Source organism: Sturnira hondurensis, unplaced genomic scaffold (assembly GCF_014824575.4).
Source record: "Sturnira hondurensis isolate 20B ecotype Veracruz unplaced genomic scaffold, ASM1482457v3 Scaffold0000880, whole genome shotgun sequence".
NCBI lineage: Eukaryota > Metazoa > Chordata > Mammalia > Chiroptera > Phyllostomidae > Sturnira > Sturnira hondurensis.
Window position 1 is genome coordinate 4,547,047 of NW_028073511.1, and position 18,097 is coordinate 4,565,143.

At 49.9% G+C, this 18,097-nt stretch overlaps 2 protein-coding genes across 4 annotated transcripts; one reads left to right on the forward strand and one right to left on the reverse strand.

The window, feature by feature from the left end:
- Window positions 1–168: 168 nt before the first annotated feature.
- Window positions 169–8,866, reverse strand: GTPBP2 (GTP binding protein 2). Of its 3 annotated transcripts, none has more exons than XM_037053723.1 (12): window positions 8,616–8,866; window positions 5,410–5,436; window positions 4,969–5,153; window positions 4,501–4,609; window positions 4,102–4,299; window positions 3,643–3,817; window positions 3,268–3,487; window positions 2,716–2,851; window positions 2,521–2,579; window positions 1,747–1,918; window positions 1,205–1,369; window positions 169–982 (listed from the first exon to the last, which is right to left on the reverse strand). In XM_037053723.1, the coding sequence occupies exons 1-12, from the start codon at window positions 8,655–8,657 to the stop codon at window positions 809–811; spliced, it is 1,662 nt and encodes a 553-aa protein (XP_036909618.1). In that variant the 5' UTR covers window positions 8,658–8,866; the 3' UTR covers window positions 169–808. The 3 variants fall into 3 exon arrangements, with proteins under 3 accessions (XP_036909618.1, XP_036909609.1, XP_036909602.1); XM_037053714.1 differs by lacking the exon at window positions 8,616–8,866 and adding an exon at window positions 7,117–7,313 and having other exon boundaries at window positions 2,716–2,824; XM_037053707.1 differs by lacking the exon at window positions 8,616–8,866 and adding an exon at window positions 7,117–7,313.
- Window positions 8,867–11,106: 2,240 nt separating this feature from the next.
- Window positions 11,107–15,143, forward strand: MAD2L1BP (MAD2L1 binding protein). Its single transcript, XM_037053738.1, has 3 exons — window positions 11,107–11,760; window positions 12,285–12,550; window positions 14,222–15,143. The coding sequence occupies exons 1-3, from the start codon at window positions 11,715–11,717 to the stop codon at window positions 14,732–14,734; spliced, it is 825 nt and encodes a 274-aa protein (XP_036909633.1). The 5' UTR covers window positions 11,107–11,714; the 3' UTR covers window positions 14,735–15,143.
- Window positions 15,144–18,097: the final 2,954 nt, after the last annotated feature.

An 18,097-nucleotide genomic window follows, 5' to 3' on the forward strand; every position in this document is an offset into this window, starting at 1 on the left:
AGGAGCAGGAAGTAGGGTGAGGGTGGCAGGAATGGGGGCTGTGGGTCAGTCTGGGGAAGTAAAACATACTGTTTGATCAGCATTAAAACCAACAGATCACTGCAGAGGAGGGGACAGAATTGACATGTGGCCGACCTTCAGTACACCAAGCCTTAGCTCGGCACCCTGAGGCCTGGGCAAGCACAACAAATAGCACCTGTGGGCTTATGAGAGGAGAAACTGGGGATATGGCCCTTGAGTGAAGAAGGGAAGGGACATAAAGCAAAGGAATCGGCCACACGTCTCAGTACAGAATGGGAGCATTGCCATTCACTGTCCCTGTGCCTTTTCTTCACACTCTGGGCCACCAGATGGCCAAGAGCAGATGTCTTCTGTCCATTGTCAGGTAGAGATGGCCACTTTTATGGTCTTCAGAAGAGGTATAGAAAAAGAAATGCTTTTGAGGACCACCCCTAGTTGTTGTGACAATTCTTGAAATGCAGGGACCACACCAGCGAATCATTCCCAGTCCTGACGGCGGGGCCAACGTCGCGATGGTCAGCTCCCTTTAGTAGACAGGCCACGGGGTTTCCAGGGTTGATGAGCCAACCAGGTGGACACATGGCCGCTGAGCACTGCCCTGTTCTGTCTTCTCCCTCAGGGCGGCCCCTCCCTGGCCACACCAAACTTGACACCTCTCCAGAACCATGGCAGGGAGCACCTCTCTCTCCCTAGCCTATTAACACACAGAGCCGCCAACAGGGGGCAGCATGGCCAGTCACCTGTATATTGTAGGGACAGCAATGGAGCTGTGCCTCCCTGGAGGAGTTCAGAAGCCGTTGGCCTGGGTTTCTCCTGCTGCAATGGCTTGCACATCAGTGACATGGCCGATGCCCTTGGTGACACCCTCCCGGAACAGCAGCTTGGCGCCCACCTTCAGGTACTCTGGGTGTTTCAGGAAGCGGAAACGTACCACTGCCTTCTCCCCTGTCCGCAGCTTGTCCTGCAGCAGACATGCAGTCACTGGCCCTGGACAGAGCCTCCCGTCCCATTCTCTACCAGCCTCAGCTCTCCACCCTTGGGGGCCTATCAGGCTTCTACCCACCCTAAGTGGGTCTCTGTCCCTTTTGTAGGATCAGGGAGTTTTCTGAGTCTGGGGGCAGGCCTTTCTGAAGGCAGAATTTTGACTTTTCCCTGGAAAAACAGGCATGGCTGGGTCTCTCACCTTGGCATGGATCTTTTCCACCACTGCTGTTTGACGGACATTGCCCACGTGTACCGTCACCTGGAAGCCTCGCCGGAATGTGGTGGCATGGAACAGTAGGACTATTTCTGCCTCGAACACCGAGCAGATGGTGGGATTCATCTCGGGGCTTACCATCACCATGCCCTGGGGAGGCACAGCCCCAGCCCTCACGTTAGTCCCTCACATCCTTAGAGCTCCTAGGGTTCCCTTTTCTCTAGCGCTGCAGCCACAGGAACTCAGGAGACAACATTCAAAACTCTTCTCTTAGAGGGAACCCCTCCTTACCCACCTCCCAGGTCCTCTAATCCTTCTAACATTTTGTATTTCTAGGGTCCTGGACACTGGTCTTGTACCCCAGTGATTCAGATTTAGTGATCTGTCCTTTATGGGCATGCTAAGCCTTTTCAAACACGGACAGCCCGTGAAAGCAGTTTCTTGGGATACGGGCCATGTTTTCTTTGAGTTCCCTTTACCAGGTGCTTCTCTTTGTGTCCCTTCTCCAACTCTCCCTCCCACCTCACCTTGCGAAGGAGCGCACGGTCAAAGTCCCCAAGGGCCAGCGTAGCCGCCTGTCCAGCTCGCAGCACCCGGCAGGCAGAGCGGTTGCGCTGGATGCTGCACACTCTCAGCTCCAGGAAGCAGCCATCATCCGTGGGGCCCACCACCAGCTGGTCGCCCTCGCGGCAAATCCCACTGCAGCCCAGGGGGCGGATGACACAGTGTCAGCCTGGGATCCTTTACAACTCTGCTAGGGTCACCCAGAGCGTTCCTTCCCTTCTAAGGTGAGTCCCTTAGGAGGGGAAGTGAGACCCTAAATTCTGACTTGGAGACAGGGGAGATTGCTTTGCCCCAGAGTTCAGACTCTGAAGGGTAACAATACCAGGAAGGGCAGTGACGGCTGGCCGAGAGTACCTGCTGGTTTGATACTGAACACCTGATCCCTGAAAGAGCAAGAATTCCCTTGAGCCTCTGCTTTGGAAAGAGCCACGGACCTCTCCTTTCCCTACTTGAAGGTGAAGTCAGCTGAATATACTCTAGTTATCTTCCTGGGGCCTAGGACCCACACTTCTCCCTCAGGGGCCTGGAGGTTCCTAGTAAAGCAACAATACTGTTTCTTCCCTCATGAGCCACCAGACTAGCTTTCTCCAGCTCTTCTGATGGTGAAAGCCTAGTCTGCAGACAAGCACGTCTGTTAGCTGGGCTCTGTTTGACTCCAGGGTCTCCTTTGGGCCATGTCTTCCAGTGTATGGGTATGTGAGGGCTGAGTGGGGTGGGTAGCAAGCAAGGAAGTTCACCTGGAAAGTGTCCCTCCAACAACTGTGCCCACTTCTGGTACTGTATAGATTTCATCCACCTGAAGCCAAAGAAAATTCTATCAATGGCCTGGCAAGTCGTGTTGGCAGGTCCAAACTCTCTAAACAGACTTGGTCTTGGCCAGAATTAGTCCTTCCTAGCTCCCCAGCTCACTGCCTGTCTGGGCGGACAATCACCTGAAACTCAGTCAGCTGCTGCATGAGTTCCTCCTGCTCTTTGCTGTTGGTGAGCGGTGGCAGGATATTCAGAAAGACTTTGAGCAGGTCCAGACTCTCTCCAGACACACTGGACAGAGTGAAGATAGGGGTGACACTGTAGAGGGAGGCATGGAATAGACGGATGAGTTCGAACAGGAAGCAGAGGCTACAGCCCCATACATGGAAAGATGAGCTGTTTTCAGAGTAGCTAGGGGCCCCTCTCCTGCTGATCTTTACAGGAGCTGTGGGACTTCTCTTTCTGTGAGCCAGCCAAGGACCCATCCCAGAGCCCAAGAGAGCTGGCAAATTCCTGATACAGCACTTCATCTCCAGGGTCCCAGGCATCACCCAAGTTCCAGGCTGGCTAGGGGGAGGAGCCAACCCTTTCAAAAAGACTCCCTTCCACAATCCCAACCTGCAATACCACAGAACTGAGCCAGAACTGGTTTGGTCCTGAGGTGGGACGCCATGCTCCGGGGTCCTATGGCAGCTTTCCCTATGGACCGGGGTTCTGCAGTGAGACAAACTTACTTGGGTGACTGGGCAAACTGCTGGGCAGCAGTGACGGCATCATCCTCGGAGGTGACCAGCATGGGTACTTTGTGGCAGCCAGGCTGCTTGAGGACCCGCTCTAGCTGGCGTACTGTCCTCTCCACTGTGGTCTTGGCACACAGGTCCACCTTGCTGACCACGACGAAGAAGGGCACTTTCAGGGCCAGGGCCAGCCCCAGATGCTCCCTTGTTGTGCCAGCTGCCTCAGAGAAGGAAAGCAGGCATCAGAAGGGAACGTGGGAAGGAGAAGGGGGAAAAGAGCAGAGTTCATCTGGCTCCCAGGTTTGAGGAGGTCTGGCACAGGGCAGAGTCAGAATCCGCCTCCAGTCCCACCCCTGCCCCCACGCCTCGTACCAATCCCAGTGTTAGCACTGACGAGGAGCAGGGCGCAGTCAGGGCAGTAAGAGGTGAGGCCGAAGATAGTGGTGTGTAGGTACTTGTGGTGGCCAGCCAGGTCGATGAAGGTGATCATCTTGGAGCTGCTCTCACAGATCTCTTCTGCCGTCCGTGAGTCACTGTAATTCACCACCTGGCCCAGAGCCCAGGGCTCTCAGTGTCCCCTGCCAGCCTCCCCAACCCTTCAAGAGTTGCCAGGACCTAAACCAGTCCCTGGGTGACCCCAACTCAACCCTGAGCCCCATTTCTCATTTAATTCCGTTGATTCCCCATTTGTTTTCTAAGCAGGACAGAGCTTGTTCACTGCCCTCAGGGCCTTCATCCACTCTCCAAAAAGTCTCCCTTGGACTCTGTCCCTCACCACTGCTATCCCATCCTCACAGTCTGGCCCCACTGGGTCCCGCTGATTGCATGCACCTCTCCCTTGCTGTTAAAGCCCAGGATCTCGAAGCTGATGCTGGAGGTTCGACCAGACTGAATCTCATGCAGGTGGCGGAAAAGGTTGAGCCGAGCCCGGCCCCGCCCATTGTCCAGCTCTCCTTGGGTCAGGACTCCAAGCAGAGTTGACTTCCCCGAGTCCACATTCCCCAGGACAGCCACACGAAGGTCCAGAAACTGTGGATGAATTGTCAGAGGTAAGGGCTCCTATCCTTTACCTCCCTCCATTGAAGGTTGGGTCAAGGGCAGTGCTGCTCCCTGGGGACCAAATGGTAGACTGGGTACCCCCAGTCTCACAGGCCAGAAGGGAGCTGCCATCACAGGGCCCTCCCTCTCAGGAAGCATGGGTGTGAAAGGCAGAGAAGGGTATGTGCTCACCTGTTGGTTGTCAGGGACCTTTCGAACCAGCACCTCAGTGATCTTCCGGGGTATGTCGCTATCATAATCCACTTCTCGCTCCCGGAGAACAGTGATGTCTGCTCCAACCCTATCACAACAAGGCCATAGCTTCCGCTTCTCCCCTGTACTCCCCTACCTTCCACCCTGGCTCTGGATCAGTGGCTTTCCCGCACATTCCAAAGAGCTCCCAACCTTCTTCCTCCCCTACCACGCTGCAATCTATCCCACACCCACAGCTCCCTCTAAACAATCAAACGAATCTTAGGTCAAGGAGCCACCAAGCCTAGGTCCAAATGTGGAGAAGCCCAGAAGACTAGCCCTGTCCACTGTTTAGAGAAGGCAGCAGAAAGAAAGTCTCTTCTTGGCCCCTAGGCCCTAGGTGACTGGGTACATCAGGGTTCTTCCCAGAGTTAGGGAGAAGAGAACTGAGGGGGAAGGGAAACATACTTCTCTGCCATCCGGTGCAGGGTCTTGAGGGAAGCTCGCATCTCCTCCTCAGCCAGCCCCACCAGCAGCCCATTGTCCTCCACCCCAATCTGGTAGACTGCCTCACCGCGGCCCTCCTGGAGTCGCCACTTCATCTGTGTCACCAGGTGCTCAAAGCGGTACTGGGATGGATTCACCAGCTTCAGCTTAGGGCAGGTGAGGCATCAGGAGAAGGAGAGATCAGAGATGCTCCTCCTGAACCCACATGCTTACCACCTGTCCTGCTGCAAGGACCAGGACCTTCCCTTCCCACTTCAACCTCCTCATACCTGACACCCTCCAACAAAGCCCTCACCCTGAACCACGTCCCTAAATTACTATAGATCACGAAGTTGGAATGATCTCGGAGAAACTGTCATTTGCCAACAAGGACAACCGGCTCCTCCCCACCCTAAGACTCACTTTATATTCGATGTTTCCATCTTCAGCCTAAAAAGAAACAGGTAGCAGTTACCAAACACAGTCCAGATCCAACCCCTACTTCCCCATTTCCTGCTGAGGCCCAGGCAGCAGCTCACTTGAGAGAGCAGGAAGGCTCAGTGGCACCTGCCAAGGCATGTACCTGCCAAAGGTCACTGGCAGACAAGCCCTATACTCAGTCCCAATGTGACCGCTCTCAAAGAAAGGCCTCTAAGAACACAGTCACTCTTTTAAGCCAGGAATGGAACCTTGAGTCCCTCCTTTCTTTGATCACTGGCAGTATGCGCTTCCTAGATGGGAGACCACTCCTTCCTTCTCCTCAGGCCCTCAAACTGCCGTCCTCAGAAATCTGTATCTCCTCTGTCTGGGCTGCTAAGGCCATTCTTTGCCACTGCTCAGGGAGACACTACTTCCTTCCTGCCCACCCCTCTCAGCTGATGTAACCAAGAGTAGGAGGATGCAAGAGGTTCTGGACCAGGGCCAAAGGGTTAACTCAGCAATGGTCACTGCAAACCCAGAGAGAGGAGCCTAGGTGAGACAGGGGCAGAGCTTCAAAGTTGGGACTGAGGTAAACAGAAGTAACTCAGAAAATATAACGAAGGGGACAGACTCACTGTGGCTTCTATCTCCTATCCCCTAACCCTTGCATCTCAGCTGAAGTGAAACCCTGAGTCTAAGCCACAATCTCCTCTACCTCTTCCCTATTTTAGGTGACCCAAAACAGAAGTATCCTCTGCCTGAGTATTCCCCTCTCATATGCAAAAATATATGAGATTTGCTTGTTCTGCCTCTCCTGCATCCCTCCTCCCTGGCCATTTTTCATCTTTCTTTCCTGTCATCATTTCACCCCTTCAAGGCCCTCTGACTACAAACTCTAACAGGTCTTCACCAATAGTTTCTACCTCATTTTGACGGAGATGACTTCAGAAAAGTGGTACAAGGAAGATTCAAAGTGCTGGTCCTAGGACCAGGAGCATTAGCATCATCCAGGAACTTGTAATAAACATAGATCATCAGAACTTGTAATAAACATAGATCACCCCTAGAGGGGTGGGGCGGCAATCCAGGGGATTCTGATGTATGCTCAAGTTTGATACCACTGGTTTAGGTTCTCCCTCTGGGTCCACCTTTCCTAAGACAGGCAAAGTAGCAGTTATTCTTTGCCTTAGGGAGTAGTGAAGTAGGTATATGGAGGCTGTCCCCACTTCCTTATAGGACAGGCAAAGAACTGGAGGACTATCTGACTGTTCTCTGGATGTGTGTGTTCTGTGTATGTGTACTCAGGGATGGGTACAGAACGTATTGCTCTTTCACTGGGTACTCCCCTCCTCCCCATGAAACAAGTTTAGAAAACTCTACCTCCTCATCCCAGAATACAGTCTACCTTCCCTTCCTGCAACTCAGGGATGGAGCCTGGGCATTCCACTCTGTTCTTCCCAAGGGGGTGGAAGTGGGATCTCCTTTTCCCATTTTTCCTACTGGCGTTTTGTTATCAGAATGGGAGGATCCTCCTCCCCACTCTTCTTTCCTGGGGTCCTGACCCTTGAGGAGAGGGCCAGTCTCACTATCCCTCCTTTCTGGGGGTCCTGGGACCGGAAGGGGGTATCGATTCTCTTGGTCCCGCCTTTCTGGAGTCCAGAGACGGGAAAGAGTGGTGTTCTCTCAACCCGCCACATCTCAGGTGCTCACCTCAGGAGGCAGGTACGGGGGGTTGTTGGCTTTGCTCCCTCTGTTTCTTCCGTTCTTCTTCTTCCCCTTCGGGCCCCCGCAGCTGCTGCTGCCCCCGGCCCCCCTAGCCTTGAGGGTTCCGCCCATGGCCGGGCCCCCTCCGGGCCGGCAGCAGCCGCCGAACAGCTCCGATACCCGTGAGTCCATCCGCCGCTGCCGCCAGCCCCCCGCCCAACCCCTCCCCCCCGTCACTGCGCCGCTGCCCCCACTGCCACCACCGCGTCCGGCCAGCTAGTGTAGAGCGGGGTGGGGCCCGCTCAGACCACGCCCCCACCCTTCCCCAGCTCTCGGCGCGTCAGAAACAGCCGCGGTGCACCACGGGATATAGAGTCCTCAAAGCTCAGATCTCCGTGAAAAGAGGGCGCCGTCGCCCTACAACTCACAGGAACCTTCGCGGCGCAGCGGGGCGCGGGTGGCTTCGGGGCGTAGAAGAGGAGCGCGCCTTTGTGCGCAAAGGTCTAAGGGACCTGTAGTCTGGTTCCCAATATCTGCGCTCTGAACGGGTCCTTTTCTAAGGCTTTGGGGCAGGGGTTCACCGGAGAGCTTACTTCAGAATCGAGCTTTAAGGGCACTCTTGGGTCGGGCCCCTTAGCGCAGTCCCAGACAACAAGTTTTGGACGTGGAGAGGTGCAAATTCAGGGCGACTGGTCCCTCCAGCCTGCTGGCTCCTCCCTTGCCTCAGTTTCTTCCCCGATGGTCTGCATGCCGTGTGGGTGAGTCAGGGCGCATGCCAGGGCGGAGGCGGATGATGGTTCGCCTAATTATGGCTGTTATTGTTACTATGATTTTGTAACCTTTACACAGCAGTCACTGCTTTATTACTTGCTGACACCCTCCGGGAGCTGGTTTTAGCAGCCTAAGATACTGCGGTAGCCCCGAGGCCCGACCCCATAAACCAGCTTTGCGCCCTGAGGGCTACAAGGATGCCCGCAGCGAGTACTTCCCTCCTTTTTGTTTTGAAGCAGAACCAATCGGGGAGAGCTGAGTTTTGTTTTAAAACAGCAAGGGCTATAGGAGGGGCCTTGCCACTACTTGGGGCGGGGCTGAGGCTGGGGCTTGGGTTACGTCAACCACTACGAGGTCGTGGAAGTGTCTGGGCAAAGAAACTTGGCCACAGGCTCCAGAGCATTGCTGACTTTTGACTTTCTTGCCAAGCCATCCTTCTTGCTGTTTAAGGCTCTGGCAGTCAGCAAAGAGTAAACACATTTAGCGACATAAACCAGTGTAGAAGACACTAGAAAGGCAGAGTGGAGAAGAAGTTAGTGTTGCCAGGTAGGGAGTCAGGACGCCAGGGTTCAATTCCCAGCCCATGGCTATCTCATGACTCACTATTCATTGTAGGTCCACTGCCCCTCTCTTCACAAACAGCGAGATGCTCACACAGAGCCAAGAAATAAAACAGCCTACCCCTCTAGACCTCAGTTTTCCTTGGAAAATTAAAAGCAGTAACAGTGGCTTACCTCTGGTGAGCCTTTTAGGAATTCAGATCTGGTAGAGTCCATGGCTTCCCTACTAGGGCGACAAGGAAAGGAGTAGTTTACTAATCATGTGGAGTTGCTGTCCACATGGCCTAACTTCCCCAAACTAAAACCATGGGGGCAGAAGGACCAAAATCTGCACAAGAACCTAGCATACCAGCCAATTATGTGGTCTTCAGTGATTGAAAGCACATGTGACTTCTCCTTCAGCTAAAGGAAGGTTATGCTGCAGAGGTCAACCCTAGCCAGGGAGGGGCACAACCCCACCAGGAAAACTGCTAGTTAGAGGCCGAGACCGAAGCAGTCAATGATTGGTCTCAAGAAGGGTGGGGATTGGAAGAGAGAGCTAAGGTCATCCCAACTCTCTTACTACCAGCAGCTCTGGGCTCTTGTGATAAGCAGGGCCTGCTGCACTGTCCTGATAAAACTTGTTCTCTCATCTTCATGGCTCTTTCAACCACCCCCAACACACAGTTTCACTTTGTTCATCCCAATCCTGTTGTCTCCTAAGAGGAGAACTTGTTTTTCAAATAAACTTTTTAAAAAGATTTCATTTACTTTTAGAGAGAGGGGAAGGAAGGGAGAAAGAGAGGGAGAGAAACATCAATGTGTGATTGTTTCTCACGAGAGGCCCTCACTGGGGACCTGGCCCATAACCCAGGCAGGTGCCCTGACTGGGAATTGAACCTCAGACCCTTTGGTTCATAGGCAGGTGCTCAATCCACTGAGCCACTCTAGCCAGGGCTAATTGGAGAACTTTTGAGAGATGGGAGGGAATAACTCATTTCGATACCCCGTTCTTTACCACAAACAGGAGTGAAGCCTGGCAGAGAAGTAAACTAAACAGGGATGTCTGGCCAGGAGGAGATCAGAGTCCTGGGAGATGGCAGGTTGTTTAGTTTCCTGGAGGAGCTGCTTATGAACTGGCTGACTGTGGGGTATATATTTATATTTACAGTCAAATATTTTTTTGGTATATAACTAGTTATTTGTGTGTGTATAGTACTTTTATATAAGATTTTAATTTATTTGGAATTTGTCTTTATGTAGGATGTGTGGTAGGAACTAATTTGATTTTCCCCTTCTAATTGGATAGGGAGTTGTTTCAAGTTATTTGCTTTGAAAAGTCATCCTTATTATATACTAAGATTTACCTATACATGGATCTGTTCCTGGGCTCTCTTCTGTTTTATTGTTTGTTTGTTTGTTTATTCCTGAGTGAATACCACAGTATTTTAATCATTGTACTTTTATAGTAGGTTTTGATCACTAGTTCCTGCTTCCTGAAACACACCCTTTTCTTGGCCTCTATGACTTGCTACTAATCTATTTTTTAAAAGATTTTATTTATTCATGTTTAGAAGGAAAGGGAAGGAGAAAGAGAGGGAGAGAAACATCAATGTGTGGTTGTTTCATGCACCCCCTACTGGGGACCTGGCCTGCAACCCCCAGGCACGTGCCCTGACTGGGAATCAAACCCAGTGACCTTTTGGTTTGCAGGCCTGCACTCAATCCACTGAGTCACAGCAGCCAGGGCTTATCTATTTTCCTTGATACTTCTCTGGCAACTCCTCAGTATCCTTTAGAGCTTCTTCCTTCTCTGTTCATCTTCTAAACATTAGTGTCTTTGGGATCCTAGCTCATCCTTATTTTATACACTCTTTCTGGGTGATCTAATCAAATCTCATGCTGATGATGCTCAACTGCTTATCTCTATTCCTGATGATGTTCTTAAATATTTGTCCGATTAAATGGCAAACTCAACCTATCAAAAACTGAACTCACCTTTTCTATTTACCCACATCTCAATAAATCTTCATCAGATAGCACAACTGGCCACAGAGATACTGAAGTGAAAATCCTGCTTGTTTTTTTGGAAGCCTCTCTTTAGCTCTCCTCTTCCTCCTGGGGTCAATCACCAGTAATGCTCCTTGGACCTCCTAAATATCTGTAGGGTTCACCCAGTTCTCCCTACCCTGCTGTGACTACTCTAGTTCAGGCCTCTTTCGCCATGCATTGGGTAATTGAAGTTGCTAGATCTAACAGGTATCCCTGACTCCTCTCTTATATCCTACCTGTAATCTAATCTCTGCACTGCAGCCAGAGATTAAATTTATAAAATGTAAATTTAATCATGCTGCTCTCCTACTTAAACCTTTCAAAGCAGCTTCTCCAACCCTCATAGGATCACACTGAAACTCTAACATGGCTTATAAAGCCTTGTCATGACCTTGCTCCTGTGGTTTGTCCACCACAGCCTTAACTCTTTTTTTTTAAAGATTTTATTTATCTTTAGACAACGGAGAAGGGGAGGAGAAAGAGAGGGAGAGAAACATCGGTGTGTGGCTGCCTCTTGCACACCTCCATCTAGGGACCTGGCCTGCAACCCAGGCATATACCCTAGCCTGGGAATTGAACTGGTGACCCTTTGGTTTGTAGGCTTATGCTCAATCCACTGAGCCACACCAGCCAGGGCAGCCTTAACTCTTTATAACCTGAGTTCTTTTCATTCCTTGAATAGAGCATGAGCTTGTCTCTAACATTCTCCAGGACCACTAGGTCCTCCTCTTTACCTTTATCCATCCTACAGATCAGTGTCTTGGGCACATTTCCAAGACCTACTCTCACCCCGTGTAGGTTAGGCACTAGTGTTCTTCACATCCACAGCCCTTGTAAACCCACTGTATAATTCATCGTGTGGTATTGTATCTATAGGCAGCGAACCCCTTGAGGGTAGCGTCTGCCTTGGGCTTATTTGTCACAGTGTCCAGCACCTAGGACAGGGGCTGGGACGAAGTAGGTGTCCAATGAATAGTGAACACTGGAAAGAAAGGCCTCGGAGGGCGGGTGTCCTTTGGAAGGCAGCGCTGGCTGAGAATGCGTCGGTATCCTGGTTGGGGAAGCTTTCCGTACAGGTACTAGGGGGTTAGGGAGCGAGCGCAAGGCTCAAATCCCGCCTCAGCCCAGCCTGCAGCACACCAGGGAGGTACCACGTCCCCTTCCGGCCCTCCGGAGCAGACTTCCCATGATGCCCCGCGTGACGCCTATTCAAACCGCACGGAGAAGAGGGAGGAGGTCGTAATGGCAGCCCCGGAGCCGGAAGTAGTGCCCCCGGCTGCTGTCTCTGGTAAGGCATGGGGTCCGGATTTCGGGATACTTGGGGGACCTGTTTATTTCCTACCGCCATTCCCTCCTATCATTTATACCCTGGCTCTTTCTCTGGCCGGTCTTCTTTGTCCTCATTTCTCGGTGTCCCTCCCGGCCCTGGTTCGGCCAGAGTGACTGCCGCCTCACGGCCCTGGATCACAGTGGTTCACCCCCACTCTGCCTTCATTTCGGCGGCGTTCTGTAGCCTGCTTGACTATGCTTTCAACTCTGATCAGGGCCTCCCCTTTCTGAGAGTAGCATCAGTCCCCTGCCTCAGAAATTCTGCCCCCCAACTCGGACCCCTGTCTCCGCTTTCCCACCTCCGCCGTCACTAAAGTCATTTTAGGCGACCGGGGTTAGGAATCTCCTTGCCTCCGCCCACACAGAAGTTTGCGGAGGGAATGTGTGTGTGTCCGGGTTCGGGTGGCTGATAGGGAATGAGAAGACGGGTTTTGGCTTTGGGGGTTTTAATTTTTCTCTCTCGCCCCTCTGTGCGCCCCCTAGATTTGGAGTGGTATGAGGAGTCGGAGGAAACCCACGCCCCCCAGATAGAACTACTTGAGACTACTTCTGCCCAGGAACCTCCCAACCCTTCGGAGTCATTTTGCCCCCGAGACTGCCTGGTGCCGGTGGTGTTTCCGGGGCCCGTCAGCCGGGAAGGGTGCTGTCGATTTACCTGTGAACTCCTAAAGCATGTCATGTACCAGCGCCAGCAACTTCCCCTGCCCTATGAACAGCTTAAGCACTTCTACTGCAAACCTTCTTCCCAGGTAGGCACAGGCTTTGGGAGGAAGTTGGTGGTGGGACTTTGTGGCTATTAGGTGGTAGCCACGAAGGTGGAGAGGAAGCCTGAGGATCTCCTGGGCTTCTCAGCCTAAGCAGCCGGGAAGAGTATGTTTCATCCCGCGGCTTCAGTCGCTTTCCCCACGCTCCAGCCTTTGATAGTCTAACCCCTCACCAGCTTATCTCTTGTTTTCTTTTTCTGAAACTCCTATTGTGTTGCCTTCATGAACTGACCTTTTAATTGTCATGTCTTCTCTCTTCGAATTTTTCTCTCTTTGTTTTTATGTTCTGCTTTCTGAGGGACTTCTTTGACTTTATATTCCAACACTTCTATGACTTTTTTTTCTTTTTTTGGCAGTTATAGTCTTAAGGACTCTTAATTTCTGCATGTAGCATACTGTTGTTTCATGTCTATATGAACCTCTCTTGCCTGTGGAGATTAATGATTGTATATTTGGGGTTTTCCTCTGTTTCTTTTATTTTTTTTTCCTTAGAAGGGAAGGATGGGAGAAAGAGGGAGAAAAAACATTGGATTGGTTGCCTCTGGCAGGCCCGCAACTGGGGACCTGGCCCACAACCCAGGCATGTGCCCTGACCAGGAATCCCCCTTGTGGCGACCTTTTGGGTTGCAGGTCAGCACTCAACCCACTGAGCTGCACTAACCAGGGCTCCTCTGTTTTTGCAGTGTCTCAGTTTCTTCCCGGGTCTTTTTCCTGTTTGTTTTGGTCTCTGACTTTCATGTTAGAGGCTTTTAGTCCGTGTGTGGTAAATATTTAAGAATAAGCCATTGAAAGCTCTGTATGCTTGGCTGATAGACCAAGAATATTGGGTAGGAACTTATTGGTTTGTTTGGAGGACTCCCAAAACATCAATACTAGAAAGACTTCTCTCTGGATGGAAGAGATTGGCAGGTGATCCAAGGGTCCTCGTGTTTTCACTCAATCCCCACACATTCACTCTTGCCTTTTGCAGTGCTTACGTCAGCAGTTCCTGAGTCTGGGGTTTTGCTGTGTGAATCAGTTTGCTTCTCATGGGAGTCTCCTCTGTCAGCATTTGAACTCTTTCATCTGCTTTCTGTCCTCCAAAAATTTGTTGTTGCCTTTGGCTACTGTTACCTATTCTCTAGGTCTCTTTGCCCTTGGGCATCCTCCTTCCCTTTCTCACTCCCTCCCTTCACTCCTCCTCTCTCCTTTCTTCTTTCTCTTCTTTTTCCTTTCATTTAGTAGTATTTCATTCAGATGGGAGCACAAATAAGCATGTGTTCAATTTGCATGTTTAATTGGAAGACCAACTCCAGAATCACCTTTATTAAACCAAGTAATCCTCGTTCCTGTTATCACTCCTATAAGAGCAAAAATTTGCCACATACTATGCCACCAAATCTCCTTGACTACTTTAGTTACTTATTTCTGGATGGCCTCCTACTTCAAAACACAATCTTTGCTGTTCTAAGAGTGGGACAGTTTGGTTTTGTACAAAGAATGTATTTTCCTTTTTGATAGATTGCCCTCTGATAAAACCCAGTGTCTTGGCTGTAGCAATTCATTGAGCTGGAAATCCAGTCCCATAGTCTACTATATCCCAAACAACAGGGTTCTTCAAGGGTTATTAACTTTCCCCTCCCTTGCTTTCTTTCTCACCATACATTGTCTTCATAGGTAGAGGACAAGGTGAAGAAGAAACCTTGGACCACCACTGAGACAAACAGCAGGAAATGCCAACAAACCCTGGCAGAACTGGAGAGTGTCCTCAGCCACCTAGAGGGCCTCTTTGCCCGGACACTAGTGCCACGAGTGCTGATCCTCCTTGGGGGCAGTGTTCTAAATCCAAAGGAATTCTATGAGCTTGACTTGTCCCGCTTGGCCCCCAACAGCATGGACCAGAGCCTGAGCACAGCAGCTTGTTTGCGCCGTATCTTCCGAGCCATTTTTATGGCTGATGCCTTCAGTGAGCTGCAGGCTCCTCCACTCATGGGCACCATTGTTATGGCACAGGGGCACCGTGACTGTGGCGAAGATTGGTTTCGGCCCAGGCTAAACTACAGAGTGCCCATACGGGGCCACAAACTGACTGTGACCCTCTCCTGTGGCAGACCCTCCATCCCAGTAACAGCCTGGGAAGATTATGTTTGGTTCCAGGCACCAGTGACATTGAAAGGCTTTCATGAGTGAATGGGGATTCTTTTTAATCATGAAAACAATGGCTAAGTTATCTTTCCTTCTGTGGCACCAAGTCACCCATCTCTTGCTTGGAAGTAGAGTTGCTTCCTGATGAGAGGAAGGTTTTGTCCTGGCTTTCTGCTTCCCTTCCACAGACTTCCTGGTGGGCTAATGGTGTGACTGGGACTCTAATAATCATCACTGTACAACATCTCTGAATCAAAGGTTGATTTTCAGAGGGTGCTGGGACAGACTTTTTTGTTTGGGGTTGGAAAACAAATGTGGGCCCATAGACACGATTATGGAGGTGTCCCTTTTTCTGTAGCTTTTCAGAATTTTTACCAGGAACATAATGTGGGTATGACTCATGAATTTAAATATAAAATGAATGAATTCATATTAAATTTTCCTGAAACTCTTGGCTTCTTGAGCCTACAGTATTTTGTCTTTCTCCTTGGTCTCTTTATTTTTTATTTTTTACTAGTGGCTCTTTCTCTTCATCTGCCCCAGGCTAGTCTGGGAAGTTAAGTGACTTGGCCAAGGTCCTATACAGGTTTGATGTCAGCTGGGACTCTTCATCAGCTAACTCCTAGCCTGATGTTCTTTCCTTTCACATACTGGTTTTGTGATCCTTAAAACGTGTGCTCAAAGCAGAGGTCACATAAGGGAATGGGGCTGAAAAAAGAAAACTGAGAGGGTCTTTGCAAAGCATGATTGAATTGTATAGGCTGAGGCCCCAGGACTGCCTTGTGGGATCAGCTTCACTAGGACAAATGTCCCTTCTGGAATTCAGCCCTTCCTGTCTCCATTGCAGTTATCTGATGGTTGCTGGCAGTTAGCGCTGACAGTACTTGTCCTTAGGCAAACTCTACCTCGCCTGTGGCAGTTCCTCAGCTACATCTCCGGGATTTCCTGATTCTTATCATTATCCTCTCTGGTCTGATGCTGTCCTGACCAGTAAGCATTCCTGCTCTTTGTCCCTTAGAACACCTGTTTATTTCTTGGAAGTAAGTTGAATACGTAATCTTCACCCTGCTGGTGCTGGTGATAGGAATGTCTGTATAAGTGGGGATAGTAAAAATATCTACTTTTTTAATGTTTTAAGAAGAAAGTATTATGTTTTGTTAAAAAAAAAACATTTAGAACAATAGCCCTGGCAGGGTAGCTCAGTTGGTTAGAGTATTGTTCTTATATGCCAGGGTGGCAGGTTTGATCTCCAGTCAGGGTACGTGCAAAAATCAGCCAATGAATGCATGAATAAATTAAGTGCGACAACAAATCATTCTTTCCCTCCCTTTCTCTAAGATCAGTAAGTTAAAAACAAAAATAGCTTATATTTTATGCTCTCTTTTTTAAAGATTTTATTTGTAGAGAGGGGAAGAGAGGGAGATGCACCCCCACCCTGGAGACCTGGCCTGCAACCCAGGCATGTGCCCTAGACTGGCAGTCAAACCAGTGACCCTTTGGTTCTCAGGCTGGAGCTTAATCCACTGAGCCACACCAGCTATGGCTATGCTCTCTTTTTACTACTTCACATGCATTTCATCTAATCTAACAATCTTGCAAAGTTTGTATCATTGTCCCCATTTTTGATTGGGGAGTAACTTGCCTGAGAGTGGAAAACTGGGTTCAGACCCAGTCTACCTAGCACTAGAGGCTGGTACTTTACACTGCTGTGCATCCTGTGTGGTTTTACTGTGAAATAATAGGATTTGCCTTACCAAAGGTGGTTGTGTTGGAAAGCTGCAGGACCCTCCTCTCTGGCCTCATACTGTGTTTCCCCACATGGACCTGACATCAATAGGTACTACAAATATGGAATCAATGAAAACAAAAGGTTTGAGTTCTTTTCTGTGCTGTGATCACTTGAAGTATCTTCCACCAGCTAGAATTTTGGCTGTTTCTGTGCTAGATATTACCTTACAGAACAGGAATAGGGCCATATCTCCCACTTGGGAAGGGACATGCTGAGTGAGGGGTCTGATTAAAGGGAGGGTTTGGAACAGGGAGTTTAAATTGTTTTGAGATGGAAGACATTAAAACATGTCAGCTCCCTCAAATACTGATTTTTAAAAGCCTTCAAAAACAATATTTAGCCCTGGTTGGCATGGTTCAGTGGATTGAGCGCCAGACTGCGAAGAAAAAGGTCACCAGTTTGATTCCCAGTCAGGGCACATGCCTGGGTTGCAGGCCAGGTCCCCAGTGGGGGTCGTGGGAGAGGCAACCAACACATTGATGTTTCTCTCCCTCTCTTTCTCCCTCCCTTCCCCTCTCAAAAGTAAATAAGTATAATCTTTTAAAAAATAAAAAATATATTTAGACAGCCAAAACAAACTAATTACCTGGGTAATTTAGATACTTATTTCTCTATTGGTTTTGCATTGGGGCTCAGGTCATTTTGATTTCATGAGTCCTTTTCAAAGGAATCCAAAATTCAAAGCTCAGTTAATGCTAACAATAAATCCTACCTCCTTCCCTGACAACAAGCTTGCTAAGGCACCTGTCTGTGTTTGACCTTGGCTGGGGACTTCAGAGGCAGATGTGAAGTAGCCAGTCATTAGCCTATGGGGTTCTGCCCTTGCATACGTTGCTACCATTTGTGCCTAAAAGCTACAGTTGTGGGACCCAGGTAGGTAAATAGCTGGTGGTTGATGGGAAAGTACAGTTTGTAAATGTCACCCTTTTTGTATCCCTTTCCAGACCCCCTTTTTCCAAGGTGACCCTATGGTTTGCCCCGTTGCCTCAGTCTCCATTTGCCATTTAGGCGGGATAGTACTATGGAAGGGGTAAAAAAAGAGTCATCTGAAGAGTGAAGAGAATGAAATGGATGGACCATTACATAAGATCTGTATTTGATGGGGATTGTCTTAGATGCCTAGACTTAGCACCAAGAGTATCTCAAATTGTTTTCTTCACAGATAATTCTGAGGCCAAGAGGGACATAACTGAGGTGAAATACGATAGCTATTGTCACTGCGGTGGTGTCTTCCCAAGCCCCGATTGCATATACAGTGAGGACTCAGGAAAAGGCAAAAATATTTATAGAATTGGTCTGGGTCGGGACTTCCAACCTCACACTGTAGACTACCCTGTCTTTTTCAGGGGAAACTACGCTGATGCCGTGACAACTGAACACATCCTGTCACCAACGCAAGAAAGAAAGAGGCCGGGGGACGGGGGGGTGGGGAGAAGAAAGAGAGAGGGAGCTAGTGTATGTCCAAGCTTTTAGTAAGAGCTCTGAGGGAATTAGGGCTGTATTGTGGTCCAGGAAAAGCAGGGTCACAGGTGGGTGTAGTCCTACTTCCTGCCTGAGCGAACGGTGGAGCTTTGGGTCTCCATGGAGACGGCTTCACGTAGCAACCCGGTGAGCGTTGA